At 37.0% G+C, this 27,587-nt stretch overlaps 1 protein-coding gene across 10 annotated transcripts in view; it reads right to left on the reverse strand.

Moving 5' to 3' along the window:
• Positions 1–27,587, reverse strand: part of PTPN4 (protein tyrosine phosphatase non-receptor type 4) — a 237,290-nt gene that overhangs the window by 131,109 nt on the left and 78,594 nt on the right. For 8 of the 10 annotated variants that reach the window (XM_045479514.1, XM_045479510.1, XM_045479513.1 and 5 more), the window contains exon 3: positions 9,587–9,694. In XM_045479514.1, coding sequence (XP_045335470.1) covers positions 9,587–9,694 — 108 coding nt within the window. Of the gene's footprint in view, positions 1–1,762; positions 1,838–9,586; positions 9,695–27,587 lie in introns of those variants that run through there. The other 2 variants (XM_045479518.1, XM_045479517.1) reach the window with 1 other exon arrangement.

Consider the following 27,587-nt stretch of genomic DNA (forward strand, 5'->3'; position numbering starts at 1 on the left):
TGTAATCCTCTCAAGAGACCTCAGAGGGCAGGTACTATCTCCAAGTACTCCCTCTGCTATGCTCCAGAGCACCGGTGCCTCCCAGAGGAGAGCTTGTACATTTGTCTGGTGCTCTAGTTTTTATGTCTGCTGTCCAAGGAATATCCTTGATCATCTGGTTCTGTTGCCCAGCATGGCTTGTGTCATGGGTCCAAAGGGACTAATAACAAATGAAGAAACCATGCTTGGCTGACCACCATCCTCCAGGGCAGAATGCAGAGACACAAGAATGAAACACACCCTAGTCTTTAGGTGAAAGAGGCCTATTTGCTTGTGTAAAAGATCTGGCCTGAGGGGCAGACTTCCAGTTTGGCACACATATCAGAATTTACTTAGGCACTCTCCAGGAAGGAGGCTGGTGGGTGCCATCTTTGTACTCTCCTTGTCCACCCAGGTTGTTGGTGTCTCTGAGAAAGGAGGTTGTGTCTGGTGCCCCGGATTTTGTGTCTGCTGTCCAGAGGACACACCCTTTGATGGTTTGACTCTAATGGCAAGCAGGGCTTATGTTCACAGGTTATGTTCACAGTTCACAGCAAACGAAGAATTTATAGTTCTTACCTAATTATCACCCCAGGGTTCAGCATGCAGGGGGCAGACAGAAATGCCCATCTCCCAGTATTCCCCTAGAAGATGTATATTTGCATACTTTAAAAACTGCTGTCTGAGGGTCTGGCTTCCAGTTGCCCTGAATCTAGATGCTGACCAAGATCCTCCCCTTTGAGACACTGGCAGGTCTTGGCACATCTTTAAGAACTGGGAGTCACTAAAAATAAATTAGCTACTTGGGAAATCCTGAAAGGTTCCAGGCATAACCAAGAGCTACGGAGGGCAAGGGTGAATGATAAGGTTCAACACAAGGCCATTCCTTCATGAGTAGGAGAGGTGGCTGTTTAATCTAATGCATAGAAACCAACACAGTAAAGTAAAGCAAAATGAGAAAAAAAGAGGCATATGTTCCAAATAAAAGAACAAGAGAAAATATCAGAAAAAGACCTTAATGAAATGAATATAAGTGATTTACCTAATAAAAAATTCAAAATATTAGTCATAAAGATGCTCACTGAGCTCAGAAGAACTGATGAACACTGTGAAAATTTCAACAGAGATAGAAAATATAAGAGAGTATCAAAAAGAAGTCACAGGATTGAATGAAGAACACAGTAGCTGAACTGAAACATACATTAGAGGGGTTTAACAGCAGACTAGATGAAGCAGAGGAAAGGTGAGTGAACTCAAAGATAAGATAGTAGAACTAACCCAAGCAGCAAAAAGAAAAAACAATGAAAATAAGTAAAGATAGCCTAAGAGACTCAAGGGACAAGATCAAGCAGATCAATATTCACAGCATAGGGCTCCCAGGAGTAGAAGAGACAGAAAGGGGAAGAAAACTTATTTCAAGAAATAAAGGTTGAAAGCTCTCCTAACATGGGGAAGGAAACTGACATCCAGATCTAAGAATCTCAGAGTTCCAAATAAAAGGAACCCAAAGAGACCCACTGTAAGACACATTATAATTAAAGTGTCAAAATTAGAAGACAAGGAGACCATCTTAAAGGCAGCAAGAAGAAAACAACTTCTTACATACAAGGGAACTCCCATAAAATTGTCATCAGATTTTTCAGCAGAAACGTTGCAGGCCAGAAGACCATGGCATGACATATTCAAAGTGCTGAAAGAAACAAAAAACCTGCCAACCAAGAATACTCTATATGGCAGAAGTGACCTTCACAACTGAAGGAGCATTCAAGAGTTTTCCAGACAAGCCAAAGCTAAAGGAGTTCATCACCACTGGACAAGCCTTAAAATAAATGTTAAAGGTACTTCTTTAAACTGAAATGAAAAGGTGCAAATTAGTAACAGAAAGACATGAAAGTATACATTTCACTGGTAAAAGTAAATATATAGTAAAATTCAGAATAATCTAAGTGTTGTAAAGGTGCTAGGTTAATCATGTATTAAGCTAGTATGAAGGTTAAAAGATAAAACTAACAGTAATAACTATAACCACAATAATTTAATGGATACACAAGGTAAAAAGATGTAAATTATGACATTAAAAAGATAAAACAGGGGTGGGGGTAAAAATGTAGAGGTTTAGGATGTGTTCAAACTTAAGTTGTTGTCAACTTAAGTTGTTATAGGCTGTTGTAAGTTGTTTTATGTAAGCTTCATGGTAACTACAAAGCAAAAACCTACAGTGGATACACAGAAGATAAAGGGAAAAAAATCTAAGCATACCACCATAAAAAATCTTTCAAACTGCCAACAAAGAAAATAAGACCCATCTATATACTACCTATAAGAGACTTGCTTCATATGTAAGGATACATGCAGACCGAAAGTGAAGGGATGGAAAAAAGGTATTCCACACAAATGGAAACTTAAAGAAAGCTGGGTAGCTTTTTATGTAAGACAAAATAGGGGCACCTGGGTGGCTCAGTCGGTTAAGTGTCTGACTCTTGATTTCAGCTCAGGTCATGATCTCACAGTTGGGGGATCCAACCCTGTGTCTGCACTATACGTGCAGAGCCTACTTGGGATTCTGTCTCCCTCTCTCTCTGTCCCTCCCCTGCTCACACACTCATGTGTGTGCGCGCGCGCTCTCTCTCTCTCTCTCTCTCTCTCTCTCCCTCCAAATAAATAAATTAAAAAAGATAAAGACAAAACAGACCTTAACACAAAGACTACAGTAAGAGACAAAGTTATAATGTAATAACAAATGAGTCAATCCAACCAGAAGATATAAAATTTGTAAATATTTATGCATCTAACATAAGAGCATATAAACACATAATGCAAGTATTAACAGACTTAAAGGAAGAAACAGCAATGATAGGAAAGGACTCTAATATTCCACTTACATCAATGTGGGAGTGTGCTGCCAGTAGGGTATCATAGCTACCGAGTCTCCTGGGCAAGGGTGATTTTTTTCATTTCACCGGGTGTCACCAGCCCTCTGGGACACTGACTTGCCTCTTTTCCTTCAAGTACTCACACTTAATGGTAAAGTTAGGAGTAAGCAGTACTAATTACTTACCACATGGCCTGTGGGGAGGGAATGAGCTGACCCACTTGGCTGCTTCTACAGCAGTGTACCTCCTTCCAACAGTCCCCCAAAGTCTCCACAGCCTCCCCACCCACACCTTGCTCATCACTGAATTAGGCATGCCTCTGAAACTACTTACAGTCATGAACTTTGTGATCTTGGGCAAGTTACTTCACTTCTCCGTACCTTCATTTTTTCATATGTTAAGTGGGAATAGTAGTATCCAGGTACATTGTTAGGATTAAATTTGGTAAGATTAAAATACTTAGTGAACAGTGTTTAATACATGTTAGAGTTGGTTAGGCGCCTGACTTCAGCTCAGGTCATGATCTCCAGTTTGTCAGTTCGAGCCCCACGTCAGGGTCTGTGCTGACAGCTCAGAGCCTGGAGCCTGCTTTGGATTCTGCATCTCCCCCTCTCTCTGCCCCTCCCCAGCTCACACTCTGTCTCTATCTCTTCCAAATATATATACACATTAAAAAAAACACATTAATATATGCTAGAAATGTGCAGTTTGCCACCTTGCTACAGAAACACTGCTTTTTAAAATAGGATGCTTAAATATTTTTAAAGAACATAAATATATGATTTTAAGATGTGTATAAGCTCACCTTTGAGGCAACCCATGGAAAAATGACACACAAAAAAATAAATGAAATGAAAATGAAAAATGAAATGAAATGAGATTTGGAGAGGGAATCAGAAGTAGGATAGCTACTTGAAACTGAGTAACAAAGATATCAGTACCGTTTTTTTTTTTTTTTAATGTTTATTTAGTTATTTTGAAAGGGGGAGAGAGAGAGAGAGAGAGAGAGAGAGAGAGAGAGAGAAAGATAGCGTGTGCAGGGGAGGGGCAGAGAGAGAGGGAGAGAGAATCCCAAGCACACTCCAGGCTGTCAGCACAGAGCCCCACCTGGGGTTCAATCTCACGAACCATGAGATCATGACCTGAGCCGAAATCAAGAAGAATTGGACATTCAACCAACTGAGCCACTCAGGAGCCCCTCCCCTGCTCTGTGACGCCAGGAGGCTCCAATCTCCCAACAGTCTCTAGCTTGCAGCTCTATTTGCCACTGGCCACACTGTAACCAGAGTGGTATATCTAAAATACAAGTCTCATGTAACTTGCATAAAAAAAAAAATCCTTAGGTGAATATAATCTTACAGATTAAAAGGTATTCCATAATCTTTTTTTTGTTTTGTTTTTTTTGTTTTGAGGAGGGGAGCAAAGGGAGAGGGAGAGAATCTTAAGCAGGCTCCATGTCCAGCGTGGAGCCCCATGCAGGGTTCAATCTCACCACCATAAAATCATGACCTGGGCCTAAATCAAGAGTCGGATGCTTAACCAACTGAGCCACTCAGGTGCTCCTACCCAAACTTCATTTTACACCCACATTCTCCTCTTGCTCTGTATTCCACTCATTATTAAAATTTTCTTTCAGTTCTTCAATACAACCTTCCTCATTCTTCATTCTGGAACTTTACACATGACACGGATTCTCTCTGAAACATTTTTCTGCACCCTAAATCTGCCTGTCATTCCCTCCCAAAATGGAACAGGATTAAAAGAGACCAAAACCAAAAACCTAACATTCAGCAGACTACCAAAGAGATTTATGCAACAGACAGTAAAAGCCTGGTTAAGATGTAACAGTAAAACAGATGAATACGACAGATATACTAAGATATATGAAATAAAAACAAGTACTAAAATGTGGCTTGTTGACAGAAGAGTCATCCTCTATGTGGCTTTTCCTGTAGTTTCTCAAACCTGATGAAATAAAATTTAAGAATTCTGAGCATGTAAAAAGAATCTCCAAAAAACAGACCAAGTTTATTCCATGTGCATTATTTTTTTTTACTTCAGTAGTCTTAGTTAGCCTACTGTGTTAGAGCAGTGATTTTCAAAACATGGCTCCATCGACTAGCAGCACTTTTTTTTTTTTTTTCAACGTTTATTTATTTTTGGGACAGAGAGAGACAGAGCATGAACAGGGGAGGGGCAGAGAGAGAGGGAGACACAGAATCGGAAACAGGCTCCAGACTCTGAGCCATCAGCCCAGAGCCCGACGCGGGGCTCGAACTCACGGACCGCGAGATCGTGACCTGGCTGAAGTCGGACGCTTAACCGACTGCGCCACCCAGGCGCCCCAGCAGCACTTTTACAGGGGAACTTGTTTGCATTGCAAATTACTGAGCTCCACACCAGAGTTTCTGAATCAGAAACTCTACACATAGGGCCCAGAAATCTGTATTTTAAGCAGCATTCAGGTGATTCTGATGTAAGTTAGGTCTGAAAGCCACAATGTAAGGGAATAAGGAAATAGTACTAAAACAGTAAAATATAACCACAACACGAAGTATCAGAAGGATGAAAGCAAAAATAGAACAAGTCAACAGTAACCGATAATATACTCTTTGTCCCACTAAAGGGTATTGTAATTCACTTTAGGGACAAAACAGCGCAAAAAACAAAAGTAAATGTACATGTATAATATAATCAGAGGGTTCTGATGAATATCATACTGATAAAGGCCAATAAGGAAGAGCCACCTTTAAGTACTTATAAAATTAAAGAAATTATGCATAATGAATTATTGCCACATTACTCATTATTTTGCTCACTCAATAAACATTCACTGACTACTACTATTAAACCATACATTATGCTAAGAGCTAGAGCTATGACAAATAGGTGTGGTTTTTTTTTTTTTTTTATGTTTATTTATTTTTGAAAGACAGAGAGAGACAGAGACAGAGCATGAGCAGGGAGGGGCAGAGAAAGAGGAAGACAGAATCTGAAGCAGACTCTAGGCCCTGAGCTGTCAGCACAGAGCCTAACGGGGGCTCAAAACCCCTGAACCATGAGATCATGACCTAAGGTGATGTCAGAGGCTTATTAACAAGCTACTGGGCCACCCAGGTGCCCCTACAACAAATAGGTTTTAATGAAAGTAGAAGATATTTTGAAAAGTCAAAGCTTTTCTTTAAGTAATTTTGTTTGTTGTACTGGAACTCTTACCAAGGAAGATTCTGAAGAAAATGAGTCTGTATTTGTTGTGTACATGTCACAATAAAACATTAGGTGTCTATATAATTTATCAATTGTTAAGTCCAATTAAATTAATTTGAATGTCTATGTGCTTAAGGGAATATTAGCTCCAAAATCCTCTAAAACTATTACACACACACACACACACACAAACACATCCATATGTATATAACACACATACATGTATGTATATATAAGTATATATAACTAGAAAAACTTAAATAAAAAATCTCAGCTAAGGATTGACAAGGATTAATTCTTTTAGAATATAACCAAATTCCTTTTGATTGCTATTGGCAATTTTATTGCATGGATACATCCTCTTCTCAACATGTTCATTTTTCTAAATCCTGTGCATCTATATATCACCATCTCTTGAGAAGCAATGTTTTGTGGTAGGGAGAGTACACTATAATTTGGAGTCTAAATGCAAGTTCAAAACCATTATCAGTGACTTTATCTATGTCATTAAACAAGTTTTGTAAGCCTCAGTTTTTTATTAAAAAAATGTTAACGATTTGTTTATAAAATTGAGAATTTGGTTTACAAACAAGTCTACAGTACATGTTTCAGAAACATTACCCTCTTTTCTCTTTTTCAGAATGGTATGCCTTCTGTCAGTCCATTAATTATCCTCAAAGTACTGATGTGATGTATTTTCATATTGACAATCAGAAAGAGGACACTGCTTACAACATTTGTGCCTCACAGGCCTTTCCGTGGATTCATTTTGTCATTTCACAGATACTTCTAAGTATTTAAATACTGAACGTGCAGTACTGTGGGAAAGACCTGTATAGGGAGTTTTGACATCCAAGACTAGTTTCATTAATGCCAGCAATAGCTTAGGCTTTATCTCCTTGGATTAGGATAATTTCTCATGAAAAAATAAGGGTGCTAGATAATTCCTTTTTAATTTTTTTTTAAAGTTTATTTCTTTATCTTGAGAGAGAGACAGACAGACAGACTGACAGAGTAGGGGAGAGGGAGGGGCAGAAAGAGAGAGAAAGAGAGAATCCCAAGCAGGTGTGCTGTCAACACAGAACCTGACATGGGGCACAATCTCACGAACCACAAGATCATGCCCTGACCCGAAACCAAGAGTCAGATGCTTAACTGACTGAGCCACCCAGGCACCCCTAGACAAAATAATTTCTAAGGCTTCTTTTGGGTCTTTGAAATTCTAATTCCAAATTTGGGGGAAGAATGATTTTAGATCATTAGCAAATAGACCCTTGGACCTGGGAATATATCTTATTTGGAAAGGAAAGCTCAAGATAGAAAAGTAAGACAAAATAAGCAAAATGAGGAGACTACAAAAAGATCGACCCAGCTAAATACCTCTGCTTCCCCATATTCATCCTGCTAAAATGTCCTCCTGTACACACACTTATGTATCAGAATTTAAGTTTATTCATTTTGAGAGAGAGAGAGAGAGAGAGAGAGAGAGAGAAAGAGAGAGAGAGAGAGAGAGAGAGAAAGAGAGAGAGAGAGAGAGAGTGTGTGTGTGTGTGTGTGTGTGAAAGCAGGAGAGGGACAGAGAGAGACAATCTGAACCAGGCTCCACAATGTCCGTGCAGAGCCCAATGCGGGACTCAATCCTACAAACCGTGAGATCATAACCTGAGCTGAAATTAAAAGCCAGACACTTAACCGACTGAGCCACCAAGGTGCCCCTAGGTAACAGAATTTTTATCCCTTGTAATATATGTGATCTCAGTATTAGTCCTTCTAGAATACTTTATCACAGCAGATGATTTTTCATACTCATGGCAGGGACAATGATTCTGAGTAGCTGCTCTTTCTCCTTTGTTGTCTTATCATTTTTCTAATCATTCTAAAGACAGGCTTCCAGCCGGAGAGTGTGACCGATAACTGTCAGCAAGATAACCAGACAATTAACTTTTATTAGCTGTATGTCACACAAAGTGGGGTGTGGCAGACACCTTTGATGTTGCCTGGCTCACAATTTATCTTTCTGGGAAAGGCTGCATAACTGACATTTCTACTCACTTCCATTCTCACATTTATTTATCAAGAAATAATACTACTCAACTAGGCCCTTGTAGAAGCTCCAATCTCTGGTGAAGGCATCAACTTATATGGAAAGTTTGTTTTTATTTCAGATCATTACAAAAGTACTTCCTTCCACTGACACTAGCTGGCTCTTGCTTTGTTTTATCCACCTCATTCTCATAGGTTTTCATACAAAACCAGTAAATGATGCCAAGAAAAAGTAATATTGAGGAGGCACCTGGGTGGCTCACTTTGTTAAGCATCCAACTCCTGATTTCAGCTCAGGTCATGATCTTGCGGTTTAAGCCCCGTGTCAGGCTCTATATGCTCAGCGCAGAGCCTGCTTGGGATTCTCTGTCCCTATGCTGCTGTCTCTCAAAATTAAATAAACTTCAAAAAAAAAAAAAAAAAAGTAATATTTAGCATCTCACGGTTGCCTCTGCTTCCCCATATTCCTTTCTGTTAACCATTCATTCAGAGATCTAGGATTCTGACTATGAGAGAACAAGAGTAAGACATGGAGAGAAACTGTACTTTTCACGTAAGAGTTATTTGTATTTTCTATAGCCATTCCATTAACATTCCCTTATAAACCAATTTCTAAAGCACTGAACCAGAGACCCATTTGTCCAGTCTCCAAATTTTTCTAAACTATAGATATAAAAGGTCTCTTTCAAAACACTCTCCTGTACTAATCAAATGAGTATCATTATTCTTTTGTAAAAGACCCTTCTGTATAAGCATAAACTTTTCATAGAATTCAATATTTCTGTTATTCATCACATGCTACCTTCTATTTCTATAATGTGATTTTTTCCAACAAGAAGAATCATGATTGCAACTATTAAAGAATTAGTAACAATCTAAGTAACTTAATGCCCAAGTAACTGTAGAGCTCTAAAATTTAATCTCTATCTCATTTGGGAGGGTCTCCTTTGAATCTTCCTACTTGGAAAATTTACATTTAACAAATTAAGAAATTTGTTAGAAACAGACTGCCATGAATACCACAAAAAACTAATTTCACTTTAATGGAGGCTAATTTATATTAAGACTAAGATACATTAACATTCAAAAATATTTTTATCTTACTTCAATATTTTAATACTGCATTAATATTTTAAACTTTATGCCCAATTTTCTCTCAGGCAAGTAGCATGAATTAGATTTACAGTTGAGTTGTGTGAGATAAATAAACTGACTAGATTTATAGACTGACTTATAATTATGAAAACCTTAGGAAAAAACTTTATTAATTAAAACACCAAGAAAATGAGGAACAAAGGCAGAAGAATTAGCTCTAATCATTGCAAATGAATTCTTAAAACTTTAACTCACTAATCAGATTAGTAAACATTATAAATCAAAAATTCCTTATATTATGAACAGAGAGAAAAACTGAAATGAAATAAAAGAGAACAGCTTAAACTTACTGGGTTGTCTGTGGAATCGTCAGCCAACTGTAAACCAAAATAATCACGCTCAGTCAAATCAAGATGCTTGAAGACTATATCCAACAAAACTTGCCCCTGATCATGTTTCTAGAAGAAAAGAAAAGGAAATCAACACTGATAGGCAATATACTTTCACATTTTTGAGCTCCTGAATTTTTATCCTCTTCTATTAAATTGGCAACTATTCCCACACCAATGACTTGATTGAGAATAAAGACTTCACATGTTACATAATACTTAAAAAACAGTCTGACTTGGGTTCCCTGACAGGCTCAGTTGGAAGAACATGTAACTCTTGATCCCCTGATCATTAGTTTGAGCCCCACATTGGGTGTAGAGATTACTAAAAAATAAATAAACAAAAAAATACTCTTGACTTTTGTTCAGAAGGCTCAAAGAGCATATAAAAATATGATGACATTAAAGAAAACCTCTGATTGAAATGGCTTCTGCTTTCAAACTAGTGTCATGGGATTTTGATAATTTTATACTGTTGCCACATTAACTCACATATATATCTTTATCATTTGCCCTATTGGCTTTTTTCTAATTTTTTAAATGTTTGTTTATTTTTGAGAGAGAGAGACACACAGCGTGAGCACAGAAGGGGCAGAGAGACGGAGACACAGAATCCGAAGCAGGCTCCAGGCTCTAGGCTCTGAGCTGTCAGCACAGAGCCTGACACGGGCTCAAACCCACGAACCACGAGATCATGACTTGAGCCAAAGTCCGACGCTCAACCGACTGAGCCACCCAGGCGCCCCTTGTCTTACTGTTTTCATTCTTCCATTTAAATTAGGACTAGAAAGTGACACATTTAACTAAATAAAATTTAGTATTTCTGCATGTAAAATAAAGTCATCAAAAAGCCCCAACAACGATGAAAATTATTTGTAGCAAACTGATAAATAATATTTTAATTATGCAAGTATTCAGAGAACTTTAGAAAAATACCTCCTTTTAACCTCACATTAATTCTATCATGTAGGCATCATTTATTATCCTGCTGTTTTAGTAAAAGCAAGTATAACTTCCCTAAGTTCCACAGTTACTAAGTTGTAGAACAAAGGGCATGACTAGGTAATTTCCTAAAAAAAGAAATGTAATTTGGGGCGCCTGGGTGGCGCAGTCGGTTAAGCGTCTGACTTCAGCCAGGTCACGATCTCGCGGTCCGTGAGTTCGAGCCCCGCGTCAGGCTCTGGGCTGATGGCTCAGAGCCTGGAGCCTGTTTCCGATTCTGTGTCTCCCTCTCTCTCTGCCCCTCCCCCGTTCATGCTCTGTCTCTCTCTGTCCCAAAAATAAATAAACGTTGAAAAAAAAAAAAAAAAAAAAAGAAATGTAATTTGTATGTAAGTGATGAATCGCTAAATTCTACACCTGAAATGAGTATTACACTGTTTGTTAACTAACTAGAATTTAAATAAAAACTTGGGGGAAAGATGTAACCAATAAATAAAAACATGGAGAAATAATCAACATATCTGGTATAAAAGAAATCAAAAGTGGAAAACTATAATGCCATGCCATGAGCAAACAACAATCCAAAAAATCCAATGAGTAAGATAAAAACTACTTATTGCTGCTAATATTATAGATAGATATAATGTGTTGGGAAAGCAATCTGAAAACACTAAGAGCAGTAACAATATTGACTACTTTTGGCATTCTAACCTTAGTGACAAATAATTAAATCCCGGATTATGATGAAACAGCTATACATACCACTATGTTCACTACAGTTTTATTTATATAAGACAAATATTAGAAAAAACATGTTAGTAAATAGTGGTATACCTTACCACTATTTTTTCCTCTCACTAGCTATAGCGGTTTGGAAGCTTCCAGCTACATATTAGAATCAAAACTCAGAGCCAAAACAATGAGGACATGTACGTTTTCAAATAATAGAAAATAAAGAGGTATAACAGACTCCAGAGCTGGCTAATTCAAGCAGATGAAAGATATAATCAATCACCAGGTTTCTTTCCATCTCTCTTATCTGCATTCCTGGTATTAACTGTCTCTGTAGGCTGTTACCAAGATGGTCATAGCAATATCAAAATTCACACCAATACATGACAATGTTGAAAAGAACAACCTTCTTAGTAAGGTTACTTTACAAAGAGCTATCCTTCATGTCTTATTGGCCAGACTGGGTCAAAAAGCTATTTGCAAAACTCGTAAATGGCAGAATGTATGTGCTTCAAGTAGTGACTCACAATGGTGGCTGCTATTTAAATAATATAAGTATTTTTTATACTGATACAACTCACCTCCCCGACCCCTCTCCCATTCTCATTAAATTGGTCCAGGATGGAGATCAAGCATTACCCACCTTTTTTTTTTTAAGTTTTATTTATGAGAGGGAGAGAGAGAGAGTGAGCGAGCAGGGGAGCGCAGAGGGAGAAGGACAGAAGAGAATCCCAAGCAGGCCCTGCACTGTCAGTCCCCAGTGTAAAGCTTGAAGCCACAAACCAGGAGATTGTGATTTGAGCCTGAAAACCAAGAGTCGGACGCTTAACCAACTGAGCCACCCAAACGCCCTAAGCATTAGTCATTTTAAAAAGCTACTAAGGTGAGGGGCGCCTGGGTGGCTCAGTCGGTTAAGCGTCCGACTTTGGCTCAGGTCATGATCTCACGGTTCGTGGGTTCCAGCCCCGCATTGGGCTCTGTGCTGACAGCTCAGAGCCTGGAGCCTGTTTCAGATTCTGTGTCTCCCTCTCTCTCTGCCCCTCCCCCACTCGCGATCTGTCTGCCTCTATCTCAAAAATAAATAAACATTAAAAAACAAATTTTTAAAAAGAAATTCTGTTTAGCTTTTTGAGGTACCACCAAACTCCTTTCCACAGCAGCTGTAGCATTTCACATTCCCACTAACAATGCATGAAGGTTCCAATTTCTCTAAATCCTTGCCAACATTTGTTATTTTCTATTCTTTTGATTGAAGCCATCCAAGTAGGTATGAGGTAGTACTTCAATATGGTCTTGATCTACATTTCCGTAATATCTAATGATGCTGAGCATTTTTTCCATGTGCTTATTGGCCATCTGAACATCTTTGAAGAAACGTCTAATCAAGTTCTTTGCCCATTTTAAAAACTGGCTTGATAACCTTTCTGTTGGGTTTTAGAAGTTCTTTTTATATTCTGGATGCTAGAGCTTTTCTGGATGTATAATATACAAATATTTTTTCCCATTTGTAGGTGTCTTTTCACTTTCTTGATCATAAACTTGGATACACAAAGTTTTAAATTTCTGTGAAGCCATATTTATTATTTCTTTTGATATTCTATCTATGAATTACTTGCCAGGTCCAAGGTCATGAAGAATTACCTATATATTTTCTTCTAAAAGATTTATGGTTTTAGCTCTTAACATGTAGTCTTTTCAGTCTTTTGAAGCTTATTTTTCTGTATGGTAGGTATATATATACCTAGGTAGGGGTGCAGCTTATTTCTTCTACATGTGGGTATCCAGTTGTCTAAGCACCATTTGTTGAAGAAACTATTCTTTCCTCACTGAATCTATCTTGGTAAATTTGTCAAAAAACTGTTGACCACAGATGTACAGAATTATTTCCAAATGTATAGGTTATTTTCTACTCTCAGTCATCAGTTTTGTTTTCATCTCCCATATACTATATAGACTTAGTTCTGAAGAATCCTACAATCCAGAAATGCCAATAGTCGCTGATGAAAACAGGCCAAGAAAACCTGCTTGCTCTAGCCAAATGACCAGGAAAAGAAGGGTTTCTAGCAGCACAGAAACCTTACTGACAATGCCAACTCTACTCCTGCCAAACCCAATGGGAAAAAAACAGAGCCCATCTCCAGTAGTGCCATGGAAATCAAGTTGGGAACTAGAGTTCCATGTGCCTCCTGGTACTAGCAGGGAGCCAGTGGGAAGCCTGTTCTACCTCTGCCAACCAAAAGCCAAGTTCCAAAACACAGTTACCCCTTAGTAGTGGTAACAGCAGAAGCTGAGTGTGTTACTGAACCTCCATTTCAGCCTTATGGTAACAGGCAGTGTTTAGCTTCCCCCACTGTTACAGTGACAGCAGAAGGTGAGAGGGAAGCCTAGATTTCCACTACCACACCATCCAGCTATAGCAGGTGGCATCTATCAAACAGAAAGCAGGAGGAGGTAACTAGGAAAAAGAACAGTTAAATCGTGAAATAACAGATACCCATGATAAGCTGCATATAAAACTGACCAAAATTAAAAGAGCAAAAGGTTTTAAAATTCAGCTACAGTGTGGAATACATGCATGGCTTTCAATTAGATCTCTGGATAAGATACACACAAAGCAGAATAAGGTAATTACACAAAGGTTCTAGAAACTAAATTATCATTAGAACAACCCACAAAAGCAGGCCAGGACCTGTATACTACCAAGGTGACTCCTTGCAATAAAGAAGATAGAATACAATCTAGAGTCTCACAAAATATTCCCCAAAATGTCTAGAATACTACCTAAAATCACTCATCATACAAAGAACTAGGGAAATCTCAACGAGAATGAGAAAAAGCAATCAACAGATGCCAACAATGACATGACTCAGATTTTGGAATTACCTGACAAGGATTTTGAAGTAGCCACCTTACAAATATTTCAATGAGCCATTATGAATGCTGTCAAAAAAAAAAGAAAGAAAAAGAAAACGAAAAGAAAGGGGCACCTAGGTGGCTCAGTCGGTTAAGCATCCAACTTTTGATCTCAGCTCAGGTCATGATCTCATGGTTTGTGAGATCGAGCCCCTCGTTTGGCTCTGCATGACAGCACAGAGCCTGCCTGAGATTCTCTCTCTCCCTCTCTCTCTCTCAAAATAAATAAATAAACTCAAAAAAATTTAATTGGAATATTTTTGCAAAGAAATAGAAGATATACAAGAACCAATGGAAATTCTGTAACTTAAAAATATAAAGACTTGATGTGCTCAGTAGGAGAATGAAGATGATAAAGAAAAGAATCAGTGAATTTCAAGACAGATGAATAGAAATTACCCACTGTAAACAACAAAAAGAAAATAAACTGTAAGAAAGAAAATGACCAGCCCTTCAGAGGCATGTGAGACAATGGAAAAAAATTTAACAGTCTTGTCCCTGGAGTCCCTAAAAGAGAAGATAGTTTCGGGATAATAAAATATTCGAGGAAATGCTAGCTAAAATTTTCACAAATTTGGCAAGAAGTGAAAACACAGACTCAAGAATCCAAGTGAGGGGCGCCTGGGTGGCGCAGTCGGTTGAGCGTCCGACTTCAGCCAGGTCACGATCTCGCGGTCCGTGAGTTCGAGCCCCGCGTCAGGCTCTGGGCTGATGGCTCAGAGCCTGGAGCCTGTTTCTGATTCTGTGTCTCCCTCTCTCTCTGCCCCTCCCCCGTTCATGCTCTGTCTCTCTCTGTCCCAAAAATAAACGAACGTTGAAAAAAAAAAAAAAAAAAAAAAATTAAAAAAAAAAAAAAAAGAATCCAAGTGAATCCCAAGGAAAATGGTTCCAAACAAATACACCCTGAGACACATCATAATCAAACTACTGAAAACAAAAGATAAAGGAAAAAAATCTTGAAAGCAATATTTACCTATACAAAGTGACAATTCAAATTAAGATAGATTTCTCATCTGCAACCACAAGGCCATAAGGAAGTTGTACATAATATTTTCCACATGCTAAAAGAAAACAGCTATCAACACAAAATTCTTTAGTAAAAGAAAAGATTGTATAGGAATGAAAGATAAATAACATTCTCAGAAAAAGGAAAATTTAAGAGAATTTATCACCAATAGTTCATCACTAAAGGAATACCTAAAAGAAGTTCTCCAACCAGAAAGGAAACAGTAACAGGAAGAAATATGGAAAAATAGAAAAGAAAAAAGAACAACAGAGTGGGAGAAACTGGGAAAAATCTAAAAGCCTATGCTTCTCTTTAGGATTAAATTATATTTGATGGCTAAAAGAAAACATTGTAACTTTATCTGACATGCTGCCCAATGTACATAGAGAAAAAAATTAACACAATTGAAAGGGGGAAAAGTAAAGGCCCCTAAAGGCAGGTAGTTTCTATACTTCATTCAAGGTAGTAAAATATTGTTGCCAACATACAGTTGACTCTTGAACAACGGGGATTAGGGGTGCCAATCTCCATTCCTGTCCCACAGGTGAAAATCTGCATATAACTCTCAACTCCCCAAATCTTAACTGGTGACTGGAAGCCTTACTTACTGATAACAAAAAAAGTCAATTAACGTCTATTTTGTGTGTCATGTGTGTTATATACTGTATTCTTATAATAAGCTAGAGAAAAGAAAATATTAAGTTATTAAGAAAATCATAAGGTCGGCACCTGAGCAGCTGACTCTTGATTTTGGCTCAGGTCATGATCCCAGGGTCATGGGATTGAGCCCCATGTCAGGCTCTGCACTGAGCATGGGGCTTGCTCAAGATTCTCTTTCTCGCTCTCTCTCCTTCTGCCCCTCTCCCCTGCTTTCACTCTTTCTCTCCCTCTAAAAATAAAGAAAATTTAAAAAAAGAAAAAGAAAATCATAAGAAAAAGAAAATAACATTTATGGTACTATACCATATTTATCAGGAAAAAATCTGCATATAAATAGACCCATGCAGTTCAAACTCATATTGTTCAAATCTCAACTATACTACCATAATTGGTATGTAAAAAATGTAATACCAAGAGCAATCATCAAAAACAGCCATGCAAAAAGATACTTTCAAAAACACTAAAAATGAAATTCTAAAAAAGGTTTACATAACCTATTAGAAAGGCAAGAAAAAAAATGAAAAGCATAATAAACAGAAGCCAAGTAATAAAATGGCAAACCTAAGCTCTAACACACAAATAATTACATGAAAGTACATGGTCTAAATAGATGAATAAAAAGGTAGAGTAGGGGGAAAAACCATGATCTATTATCTACAACAAATTTACTTCAAATATAATGATATATGTAAACTGCAAACAAAGGGATTGAAAAAGATGTATCATGCAAACAATTTTAAAAACTATACTTGAAAGCAAAAAATTTTACTAGGGGAAAGAAAAGAACATTACAAAATATTTATGCACAAAAAAACACAGCTGGAACACAAATGAAACAAAAATAGAATGGGAAGAAAATCAGAAAATAGAAAAAGCACAAATATAACTGCCAGTGTCAAAAATTTATCAATTGCTAGAATTATTAATAGAAAATTAGCAAGAATATAGAATTCAACAAGACATCAACTAACAACATCTACATGGGACACTCTATTCAACACCAGAATACTCATTCTTTTTGACTGTCTATGGAATATTCATAAGACAGGCCATATCCTAGGTCATTAAATAAACCTTACCAAATTGAAAACTAAAATCAGTGCTCTATAACCATAATAAAACTAGAGCAGAAAACAGTAACAAAGTTAAAAATTAGAAACTAAACACTTGGAAAATAACTCATTTTTAAATACTCCACAGGATAAAGAGGACTCAGTAAAATAAAAAAAAAATACAATAAACTGGAAAAAAGGAAAATTCAATATATTAAAATTTGACTACAGAATATAGCTAAAGCTGTGCTGAAAAGAGAATTTATGACCTAAAAGTTTACTTTAGAAAAAAAGGAAAGGTCTCCAGTCAATAGCCTGAACTCCTAACAAAAACTAGAAAAAGCAAAATAAATAGAAGGAAAGGAGTAAAATACAGGTAAGACCAGAAATCGATGGAAATCTGGTTCTTTGAAAAGATCAAGAAACTTGAGAAACTTCTAGCAAGAGTATAAAGAAAAAAAGAGAGAACACACAAATTACCAATTACAGAATTAAAAGTAAGGATGTCACTGCACACTCCAAAAACATCTACAAGGTATGTAAATAGAAGAAACATATCTATACACAGACATTTCACAATTTGGGTGAAATAAATGATTTCCTCAAAAAATAAAACTCTACTAATATTTACCTAATATGAAACACTTTGAATAGCTCTACAATTATTTTTTCAATGAAACTGTACTTAAAAAAAAAACAACAACAACAACAAAAAAAACACCTCCCCTAAATTGAAATCTCCTGGGCCTAATGATTTCACTGGAGAATTAATTCTAAGAAATATTTAAATAAGACTTAAGAACAAGTCTACTCAACCTACCTCCAGAAAATCAACTCACTCTATGAAACTAGTATACCCAGATATCAAAGCCAAAGTACAAAAAAAGAAAACTACAAATATTTCTCATGAACATAAATGCAAAATTCCTCAAAGAAATATCAGTAAATGGAATTAAGCAATCCTCAAAAGGATTATACATGATGAACAAGTGAGGTCTTCCGGAGACGCAAGTGTGGTTCAATGCTGAAAATCAATCAGGTAATGATGTCCTGAAAGCAATTCCCTTGGCCTTCTCCCCAGCAAAACAACTACTGCTAAGGAAAACAAGCAAAAACACAACCCCAACAATTTAAAGCCTCCGGGAATTGTGGTAAGAACATAGAACAAATGAAACAGCATTTATTCAAAAAACTATACTAAGTCTTGCTAAGAATGGTCAGTCTGTGGCACTTGAGCCATGATCTACTTTCTCTCTCTTCCTCCTAGGCTAATGGTAAGCAAGCTCTACTCCAGGATGGCCAAGAAGAGGAAAATCCCTCTACCCTTAGATTGTAGTCAAGGCATACAGAATCTATACAGAAGGGGCAGGCTGCCAGCATTCTCAGGCATCTCAACTGTGTTTCAGATTTTAAAACACAGGATGGTGTGGCCAAGAAGCTGGAAGCCTCCACCCAGCCCTCACTCATAGAGCAGAGACTGGTCTCAATCACAGAAAGTAAAAAATACTGAAGCCATGAAGCAGATGGGATTGCCCAGGGTCAGAAGAAAGAGTAAAGAAACAGCTGATGGAGAACCTTGACAGGTACCAAAATCCCCAGCAGGCAGAACAGTGACTGCCAAAGAAGGCAATAAAAACATATTTGGTTAAGTGACTACATAAATGATAGAATGGCCTTCAGAAAATAATTTAAAGTTTATATGGCTTTTATATATGTCACTTAGCAGGCATTCCTGGTCCTCCAGAGGTTTTTCTTTTTTTCATTTTTTGTTTGTTTGTTTGTTTACTTAATAAGAGGACCAGCTAAACAAGACACCTGAGGAAATCTCTAAAGCACAAGGGACAGTGCATCCTGCATAGATACTAACTTACTGGAAACAGTTCCTTTAAAGATGAAGAAACTGTTCCTGAGGTTCCTGGGTGGCTCAGTCGGTTGAGTCTCTGACTTTGGCTCAGGTCATGATCTCACAGTTGCTGAGTTTGAACCCCTTGTTGGGCTCTGTGCTGACAGCTCAGAGCCTGGAGCCTGCTTCAGATTCTCTCCTGTGTCTCCTCTCTTTGTCCCTCCCCTGCTCATGCTCTCTCTCTGTCTGTCTCTCTCTCAAAAATAAATAAACATTAAGAAAAAAAGAACTAAAAAAAAAGGCAAAAAAGAAACTGTTCCTAACAGAACTTATCTAGGTTTATTACTAGAAATTTAAGTTGATAACAACTGCCAGGCAAAACTGAGATTCCTGTTGGCAGGCCAAGCACAAGGACAGATGTGTTAGACAAGTTTATGAGAAATACCAAGCAGCAGCACTATAAAACCTATGGCAGAGAAAAATACTCTGTAGGGTAGTACAGTAAAACGAAAACAACAGTCAAGCCAAGTCCTTACTTGGCTAGTTAGTATGTAGTCTTGGGTGAATTTTGTTCTAACTAAGCCAGTTTCATCAACTCAAAACCTATGGGGACAGACTAGTTCATGTGTGTTTTGAGGTGGCAAAGGCCAGATTTGGGCTTCCTGCTTCAACCATAGGAAATGTAACTGGTCTACTACATCTACCCACCCACACATATACATGTGTGTATGTGTATCTTTGTGGCAGAAAAAAACCCAAAAGTATTTCATACTTTAAAACGACTGAAAACAACTAGAGTAGATGATCTCTGAGGTCCCTCGTTTCTAAGGATGCTTTCCTGAACATGGAAAAAAGAAATGTTTACACATAAGAAAAAAGGCAATTATGTAACAGTTAATGCAGGTTAGAAACACTAAAGGGCTGGAGGAAAGAGTTACTTTCATAATGTTTAGGCCAAAGGCATATAATGTGTCTTAACAGTGACTGAAATCCTTCAGATCCCTCTTAGAGTATGGACTTTGGTTATATCCCTGGATGGAACATACACAACAGGAATAGATTTTCATTAGGAGTCTTAAGTGAGGAAAGGTTCTTAACAGACAACATAAACTTTAAGAGATAACATAAACACATGGGTTTTGAAAAGAAAAGGAGGTAACTTATTGGTGGACAACGTAAAATTTAGTAGTGGCTTAAAGGAGTGACAATAGCTTCTTTTTTCTGCCTGGAACTAATTTATAAAACAGGAGAAGGGGAAACAAATATTATGGTACTCCAAATATAAACTACACCTTCTATAGTTTAAAAAAACTGCATTTTTTTCTATACAAAAGTCAAGAGAAAGGTTCTGCATAAAGAAAAATAATCCAAACAGAGTTATGGCTAGCAAAGTTAGTAATGACTGATAACAACAGTGATAGCCAAAGCTTACTGACTACGTGCTATGTCTGACACTTGTAAATGAACATGTAATAATTCACTTCATTATCGTGAAAACCCTCTGAGGTAGGTCCTGTTAAGACTCGTTAGGAGTGCCTGGCTGGCTCAGTTGAAGAGTGGGCAACTGTTGATCTCCGGGTTGTGAGTTTGAGCCCCCAGGGTGGGTGCAGAAATCACTTAAATCCTAAAAAAGACTCTTTAAAGATGAAGAAACTGAGGCAGAGAAAATAAACACAGATTTGCAAAGATCACACAGGTAGTAAGTAGTGGAACTTACATTCTACCCCAGATTATCTGGCTCAAGAGTCCATGCTTACAGCCACCATAAAATACTTTGTTTCATAGAATAATTTTGCCATTATCAACAATGGAAGACTACTTATACTTAGTCTCCTCAGCTGAAAGGAATATTTTTTAAGCTGGGCACACACAATTGCTTTGTATAACCCATATAAAAATACCAACTTTCCTTTCCAGCAATATGGCAGAGTAGAAAATCTAAGTAAACTCTCTGCCACAAAATCCCTAGAGATGCTGGTAAAAATGCAATAAACATTCTTTTAATTGTATTGCTGGGTTGAAAAGAAGCCTACAGCAAGGAAAAAGAGGGAAATATAAAACTTAAGAACTGTGCTAGGACTGCCATGGAAAGGCTTCTTAAGGAATAAGCAGTCTAAGTTCATCACCTACAAGTGAGACAATTTGAGTAGGAGATGGGCTCAAATAAGGTGAGATACAGGACTAAGACTTTTTCACTGAAACTCCCAACTCAGATGGTGACATTATTTTTTTTTAAGTTTATTTATTTATTTCGAGAGAGAGTGTGTGCGTACAAGTGGGGAGGAGAAGAGCAGAGGAGACAGAGAGAGAGACAATCCCAAGCAGGCTCTGCACTATCAGTATGGAGCCCAACACAAGGCTCAATCCCATGAACTGTGAGATCAGGACCTGAGCTGAAATCAACAGTCAGACACTTAACCAACTGAGACATCCAGGCGCTCTCGGATGGTAACATTATTAACGAAAGGCAGATTAGTGGGGGACAAAATCCTCCCACCAGCCCAGGATAAAACGAAAGAAGTTTTTCTGCCTCTACCTGGGATCCAGATGAAGTGGAAAAGTTTCCCCTGAAAATTATTCACAACCACAAGGCTGCCCTCACAAGGGTCTAATGTTTGAGTTTATACTGTCTATTGCTTAAAGAACCCCAATGGTGAATAATTATGATCAAATATTAGTTCCAGGTAAAAACAAAACATCCCTCAAGGAATGCATCCTTAACCCAGACTACAAACAAATCTCAGGGATAATGCTTATCTGAAGACAAGGTCACAATTCAAAATTATAAAACACTGGTGGAATCAAGACAAAAGTCATGAAAGCTAATTACATTCTTTTAAAAACTTCAAATAATAGAGCCATAAAGACCATAAACTTAATGATTAAAAGTATTAAAAATATAGGGGCACCTGGGTGGCTCAGTCAGTTAAGTGTCCAACTCTTACCTTTGGCTCAGGTCAGGTTCTCATCCATGGTTGTGAGATTAGAGCCCCACGTCAGGCTCTGCACTAAGCTCCAGAGCCTGCTTGGGATTCTCTCCTATCTCACTCCTGCCCCTCCTCCAGTCATAGTTGATCTCTCTCAAAATAAATAACACCCCAAATTACTTATAGATGGGTTAAAAAATGTTAACACACAAGCCTCTGACAAAACTGAATTAAGAATTAAAAAAAAAAATTAACAAGAACCACATATAGAGCATATGGATCTAAAACAATGAAAGAAAATCAGTAAGCTGTTTAAAATTTCACACATAAAAGGCACAAATAGCATTACCAAATCTGCGAAGTTCTAACCTTCAAAGAATACAAAATCTCCATCTACCTAAACTTTTCCAATGAATAGAAAAGCAGAGAATGTTACTTACTCTGATGATTCTACTTTAAAAGGCAATAATAACAGTAAAAGAACATATGAAAGTGAATCACATTAATGAACAGAAATGCAAAAATCTCAAATAAAATACTAGCAAACTGAATTTTGGCATCACGACAAAAAATGATACGAAGATTTTGTGGAGGATTTAATATTACAAAAGCTATAGATAGAATTAATAATTTAGTATTAACAGAATAAAGGAGAAAAAGCATACAAATACCTCCTCATTCAAATGGGGAAAAAATGAAGTAAAACCACATAAACAAATTTTGCAGTAACAAAACACAAAGAAGGGCATTAGAGAACTATAAAGGGAGTCAATTCAAAAAGAAAAGATAATATTTGTAAATATTTACTCACCCAACAAAGGAGCACCTAAATATATAAAGCAAATACTAACAGACAGGGAAAAATTGACAATAACATAATAAGAATAGGTAACTTTAATATCCCACTTACATCAAAAGACTGCTCAATTAGACAGAAAATCGTAAAGAAAAGACTGACCTTAAACAACACATTAGACCAGATTAACTCAATAGATATATACAGAACATTTCATCCAAAGGCTGCAGAATACACCTTCTTTTCAAGTGCACATGGGACATTCTCTAGGATAACTCACATATTGGCCCACAAAACAAGTCTCAATAAATACAAGAAGACTAAAATTATACCAAGGATCTTTTCTAACCACAACAGTAGAAGACTAGAAATCAATTACAAGAAGGAAACAGGAAAAAAATACAAACATGGGTAGACTAAACAACATGCTACTAAACACACAATGGGTCAACAAAGAAATCAAAAAAGAAATTTAAAAAATACCTTCAGAGAAATGAAAATGGAAACACAACTTTCCAAAATCTATGGGATGCAACAAAAGCAGTTCTAAGAGGGAAGTTCACGGTGATGCGGGCCTACCTAAAGAAATGAGAAAAATCCTAGATACACAATTTAATTTTACACCTAAACAAACCAGAAAAAGAAGGGCAAAGCCTAAAATTAGCAGAAGAAAGGAAATAGTAAAGACCAGATCAGAAATAAATGAAACCGAGACTTTTAAAAACAAAAGATCAATGAAACTAATAGCAGGTTCTTTGAAAAGAAAATCAATAAATCATTAACTAGACCCATCAAGGAAAAAAAAAGAGGGCACAAATAAAATCAGAAATAACGAAGTTACAACTGACCCTATAGAAATATAAAGGATGATAACAGACTACTACAATCAAGTATATGCCTACAAACTGTAAAACCTAGAAGAAATAGTTAAATTCCTAGAAACTCATGACTTATAAAACTGAATCACAAAGAAATAAAAAGTCTGAATAGACTGGAATGCCTAGCTAGGTCAGTAGGTAGAGCAAGCAACTCTTGATCTAGGGGTTGTGAGTTCAAGTCTCACAGTGTTTGTGGAGATAACCTAAAAAGTAAAATCTTAAAAAAAAATTTTTTTTTAATCTGAATAGCCTAATTACAACTAATGAATTAAATCTGCAATTTTCAAACTCCTAAAAACCTAAGGCCCAGGATCAGATGGCTTCACAGGTGAATTCTACCAAACATTTACAGTTAGTACCTATTCTTCTCAAATTATTTGAAAAAACTGAAGAGGAAGGACTGCTTCCAAAATCATTTTACAGGGCCAGCAAAACTAAAACCAGACATTCTGCCCATATCGCTGATGAACATAGATGCAAAAATCCTCACCAACTAACAGCAAAGTAAATTCAACAATATATTAAAAAGATCATACACCAGGACCAAGCAGGCTTTATTACAGGGATGCAAGGATAGTTCAACATCTGTATTTCAATCAAAGTGATACACCACAACATCAAAGAATGAAAATCATATGGGCATCTCAGTATATGCAGAAAAAGCACTTGACAAAACTCAACATCCATTTATGATAAAAAGTCTCAACATTAGGTGGGTACAGAAGAAACATACCTCAACGTAACAAAGGCTACATGTGTAAGATCCACAGCTAACATCACACTCAATGTTGAAAAGCTCACAGATTTTCCTCTAAGATCAGGATAACTACTCTCACCATTTTTATTCAATACAGTACTGGAACTCCAAGCCACAGCAATTAGGCAAGAAAAAGAAATAAAAGGTATCCGAATTAGAAAGGAAGAAGTAATATTGCCATTACTTGTAGAAAACTTAATTCTATATACAGAACACCCTAAAGACTCTACCACAAAACTATCAGAACTAATAAATTCAATAAAGTTGTAGAATACAACAGTAACATATGGAAATTGGTTGTGTCTCTATAAACTAATAATAAGCTATCAGAGAAATTAAGAAGGGCTCCTGAGTGGCTCAGTCAGTTAAAGCATCTGACTTTGGCTCAGGTCATAATCTTGCGGTTTGTGGGTTTGAGTCCTGCTTCAGGCTCTGTACTGACAGATCAGAGCCTGGAGCCTGCTTCAGATTCTGCGTTTTCCTCTGTCCCACTGCCCCTCCCCCACTCGCTTGTTCAAGAGCTCTCTGTCTCTCAAAAATGAATAAACAGGGGCACCTGGGTGGCTTAGTCGGTTGAGCGTCCGACTTCAGCCCAGGTCATGATCTCACGGTTTGTGGGTTCAAGCCCCGTGTCAGGCTCTGTGCTGACAGCTCAGAGCCTGGAGCCTGTTTCGGATTCTGTGTCTCCATCTCTCACTGCCCCTCCCCCGCTCATATTCTGTCTCTCTCTCAAAAATAAATAAACATTAAAAAACATTTTTTAAAAATGAATAAACATTTAAAAAGTTTTTTTTAAAAGGAAGGGAAATTAAGAAAACAATCACGTTTACCATAAAAAATAAATAAATAAAACACCTAGGAATAAATTTAACCAAGAAGACCAAACACCTGTACTCTGAAAACGATAAGACAATGATGAAAGAAATTGAAGATAAGTAAATGAAATGATATATAATTCTCAAGGGCTCCAAGAATTAATATTGTTAAAATATCCATAATACTCAATGAAATCTACAGAAACAATGCCATCCCCATCAAAAATACCAATGACATTTTTCACAGAACTGGAACAAATAATCTTAAAATTTGTAATGGAACCACCAAAGACTCCAAATAACAAAAGTAATCTTGAGAAAGAACAAAACTGAAAGTATCATGCTCCCTGATTTCAAACTACACTAAAAAACACAAAAATAGACACAGAGATCAACAGTATAGAGAGCCTAGAAATAATCTCAAGCATGTATGATCAATTAATCTTCAATAAATGGTTCTGGGAAAACTAGACAGTTATATGAAAAAAAAAATGAAACTGAACCAATACCTTGTGCCAAAAATAAACTCAAAATGAAATAAACATCTGAATGTAAGACCTGAAACCATAAAACACAGAAGAAAACAGGCAGTAAGCTCTTTGACATGGGTCTTGGCAATATCTTCTGGAACGGTCTCTTCAGGCAAGGGCAACAAAAGCTAAAATAAACAAAGGGGATTATATCAAACTAAAAAGCTTTTGTACAGCAAAGGAAACCATCAACAAAATGAAAGGGTAACCTACTGAATGGAAGAAGATAACTGCAAATCATACAACCAAGGGTAAAGGGCACCTAGGTGGCTCACCTAGGTTAAGCATCTGACTCTTGATTTCAGTTCAGGTTATGATCTCCCAGTTCACGAGTTCAAGCCTTGCGTTGGGCTCTGTGCTGACAGTGTGGAGCCTCCTTGGTATTCTTTTTTCTCCCTCTTCTCTGCCCCTTCCCCACTAATGCTGTCTGTCTGTCTCACTCACTCTCTCTCTCTCAAAATAAATACATAAATTAAAAAAAAAAAAAAAAGGTTAGGGGCACCTGAGTGGCTCAGTCAGTTAGGCGTCTGACTTTGGCTCGGGTCATGATCTTGCAGTCGCTGAGTTCGAGCCTTGCACTGGGCTCTGGGCTAACAGCTCAGAGCCTGAAGCCTGCTTGGGATTCTGCCTCTCCTTCTCTCTGTCCTCCCCTCCCCACAACCACCACCTGCTTATGCTCTCTCTCTCTCAAAATGAATAAACTTAAATAAATAAATAAATAAATAAATGTAAAAAATATAAAAAATAAAAATAAAATCACATTACTAAGTATTAAAAAAGTCATTATGGTGCATAATGATAAATGGTGCAATTTGCCAAAACAATATGCCATTTCTTAACTTTTATGCACCAAAAAGAGTTCCAAAAATACAAAGTGTAAGCCACAATAAAAAAAATACCACTTCACACCTACAAAGATGGCTATAATTTTCTTTTTAAGTGGAAAATAACAATTGTGGGCAAATTTATGGAGAAACTAGAACCCTTGTACATTGCTGGTCAGAATGTGAAATGGTGCAGCTGTTATGGAAAACAATTTTGCAGTTCCTTAAAAGCTAAACAAAAGTATCATATGATCTAGCAAATGCACTCCTGGGTATATACCCCAGGGAACTGAAAACAGGGATTTGGATATTCGCAAGCTAATGTTCACTGCAACATTATTCACAAGAGGTGAAAGGTGAAAACAACCCAAGGTCCATCAACAGATGAATGAACATACAAAATGCAGTATACCTGTGTAATGGAATATTTTTCAGGAATAAAAAAGGAATGAAGTTCTGATACATTCTACATGGAATCTTGAAACATTATGCTAAATGAAACAAGCCTACATAAAAGAACATACATTGTACGATTCCACTTAGATATCTAGAATAGGCAAATTCATAGGTTTTGGGGTCAGGGAAAAATGGGGAGTAATTGCTTGATGGTTCAAGAGTTTCTGTTTGGAGTGATGAAAAAGTTTTGGAAACAGTATTAATGGCTGCAAAACAATGTGAATGTCATTAGTGCAATTGAACTGGACACTTAAAATGGTAGTAAATTTTATGTTTTATATATATATATATTATTTTAAAATATAACAATATACCTAAAACCACTGAAATGTACAATTACAAAGGATGAACTGTACGCTTTAAATGTGAATTATATGTCAATGAAGCTGATAAAGCAGATATACTATAAAGTTGACAGTTCCTACAAAAAGAACCTGACAAATCTTTCCCCACAGGAGATTTTAGCAAAAATGAACTACTGATAAACCACAAAAAGAGTGAGATAAATACTGGAAACATAAACGATCAATAATTACAAGGGAAAGGGAAACAACAACAACAAAGGCACAATGAAGTGATGGACAATGGACATCCTTGTTTCCAGTGTTAGGGGAAAAATTCTAGTATTTCATTTCTAGGTATGATATATACCTTAGGTATCTGTAAATACCCTTCGGCAGTTTATAGAAATTATTTTCTATTTCTAGTGCACTAAGTTTTTGTTTTTTTTAAAACATGTTGGGGAACTGATCACATGGAATTTCTCCTTCACAGCTCATATTCTTGAAATTAATCTAACTTGGTATAAAAACATTTTATGAGTACTGTATG

This window comes from Leopardus geoffroyi, chromosome C1 (genome assembly GCF_018350155.1).
Source record: "Leopardus geoffroyi isolate Oge1 chromosome C1, O.geoffroyi_Oge1_pat1.0, whole genome shotgun sequence".
NCBI lineage: Eukaryota > Metazoa > Chordata > Mammalia > Carnivora > Felidae > Leopardus > Leopardus geoffroyi.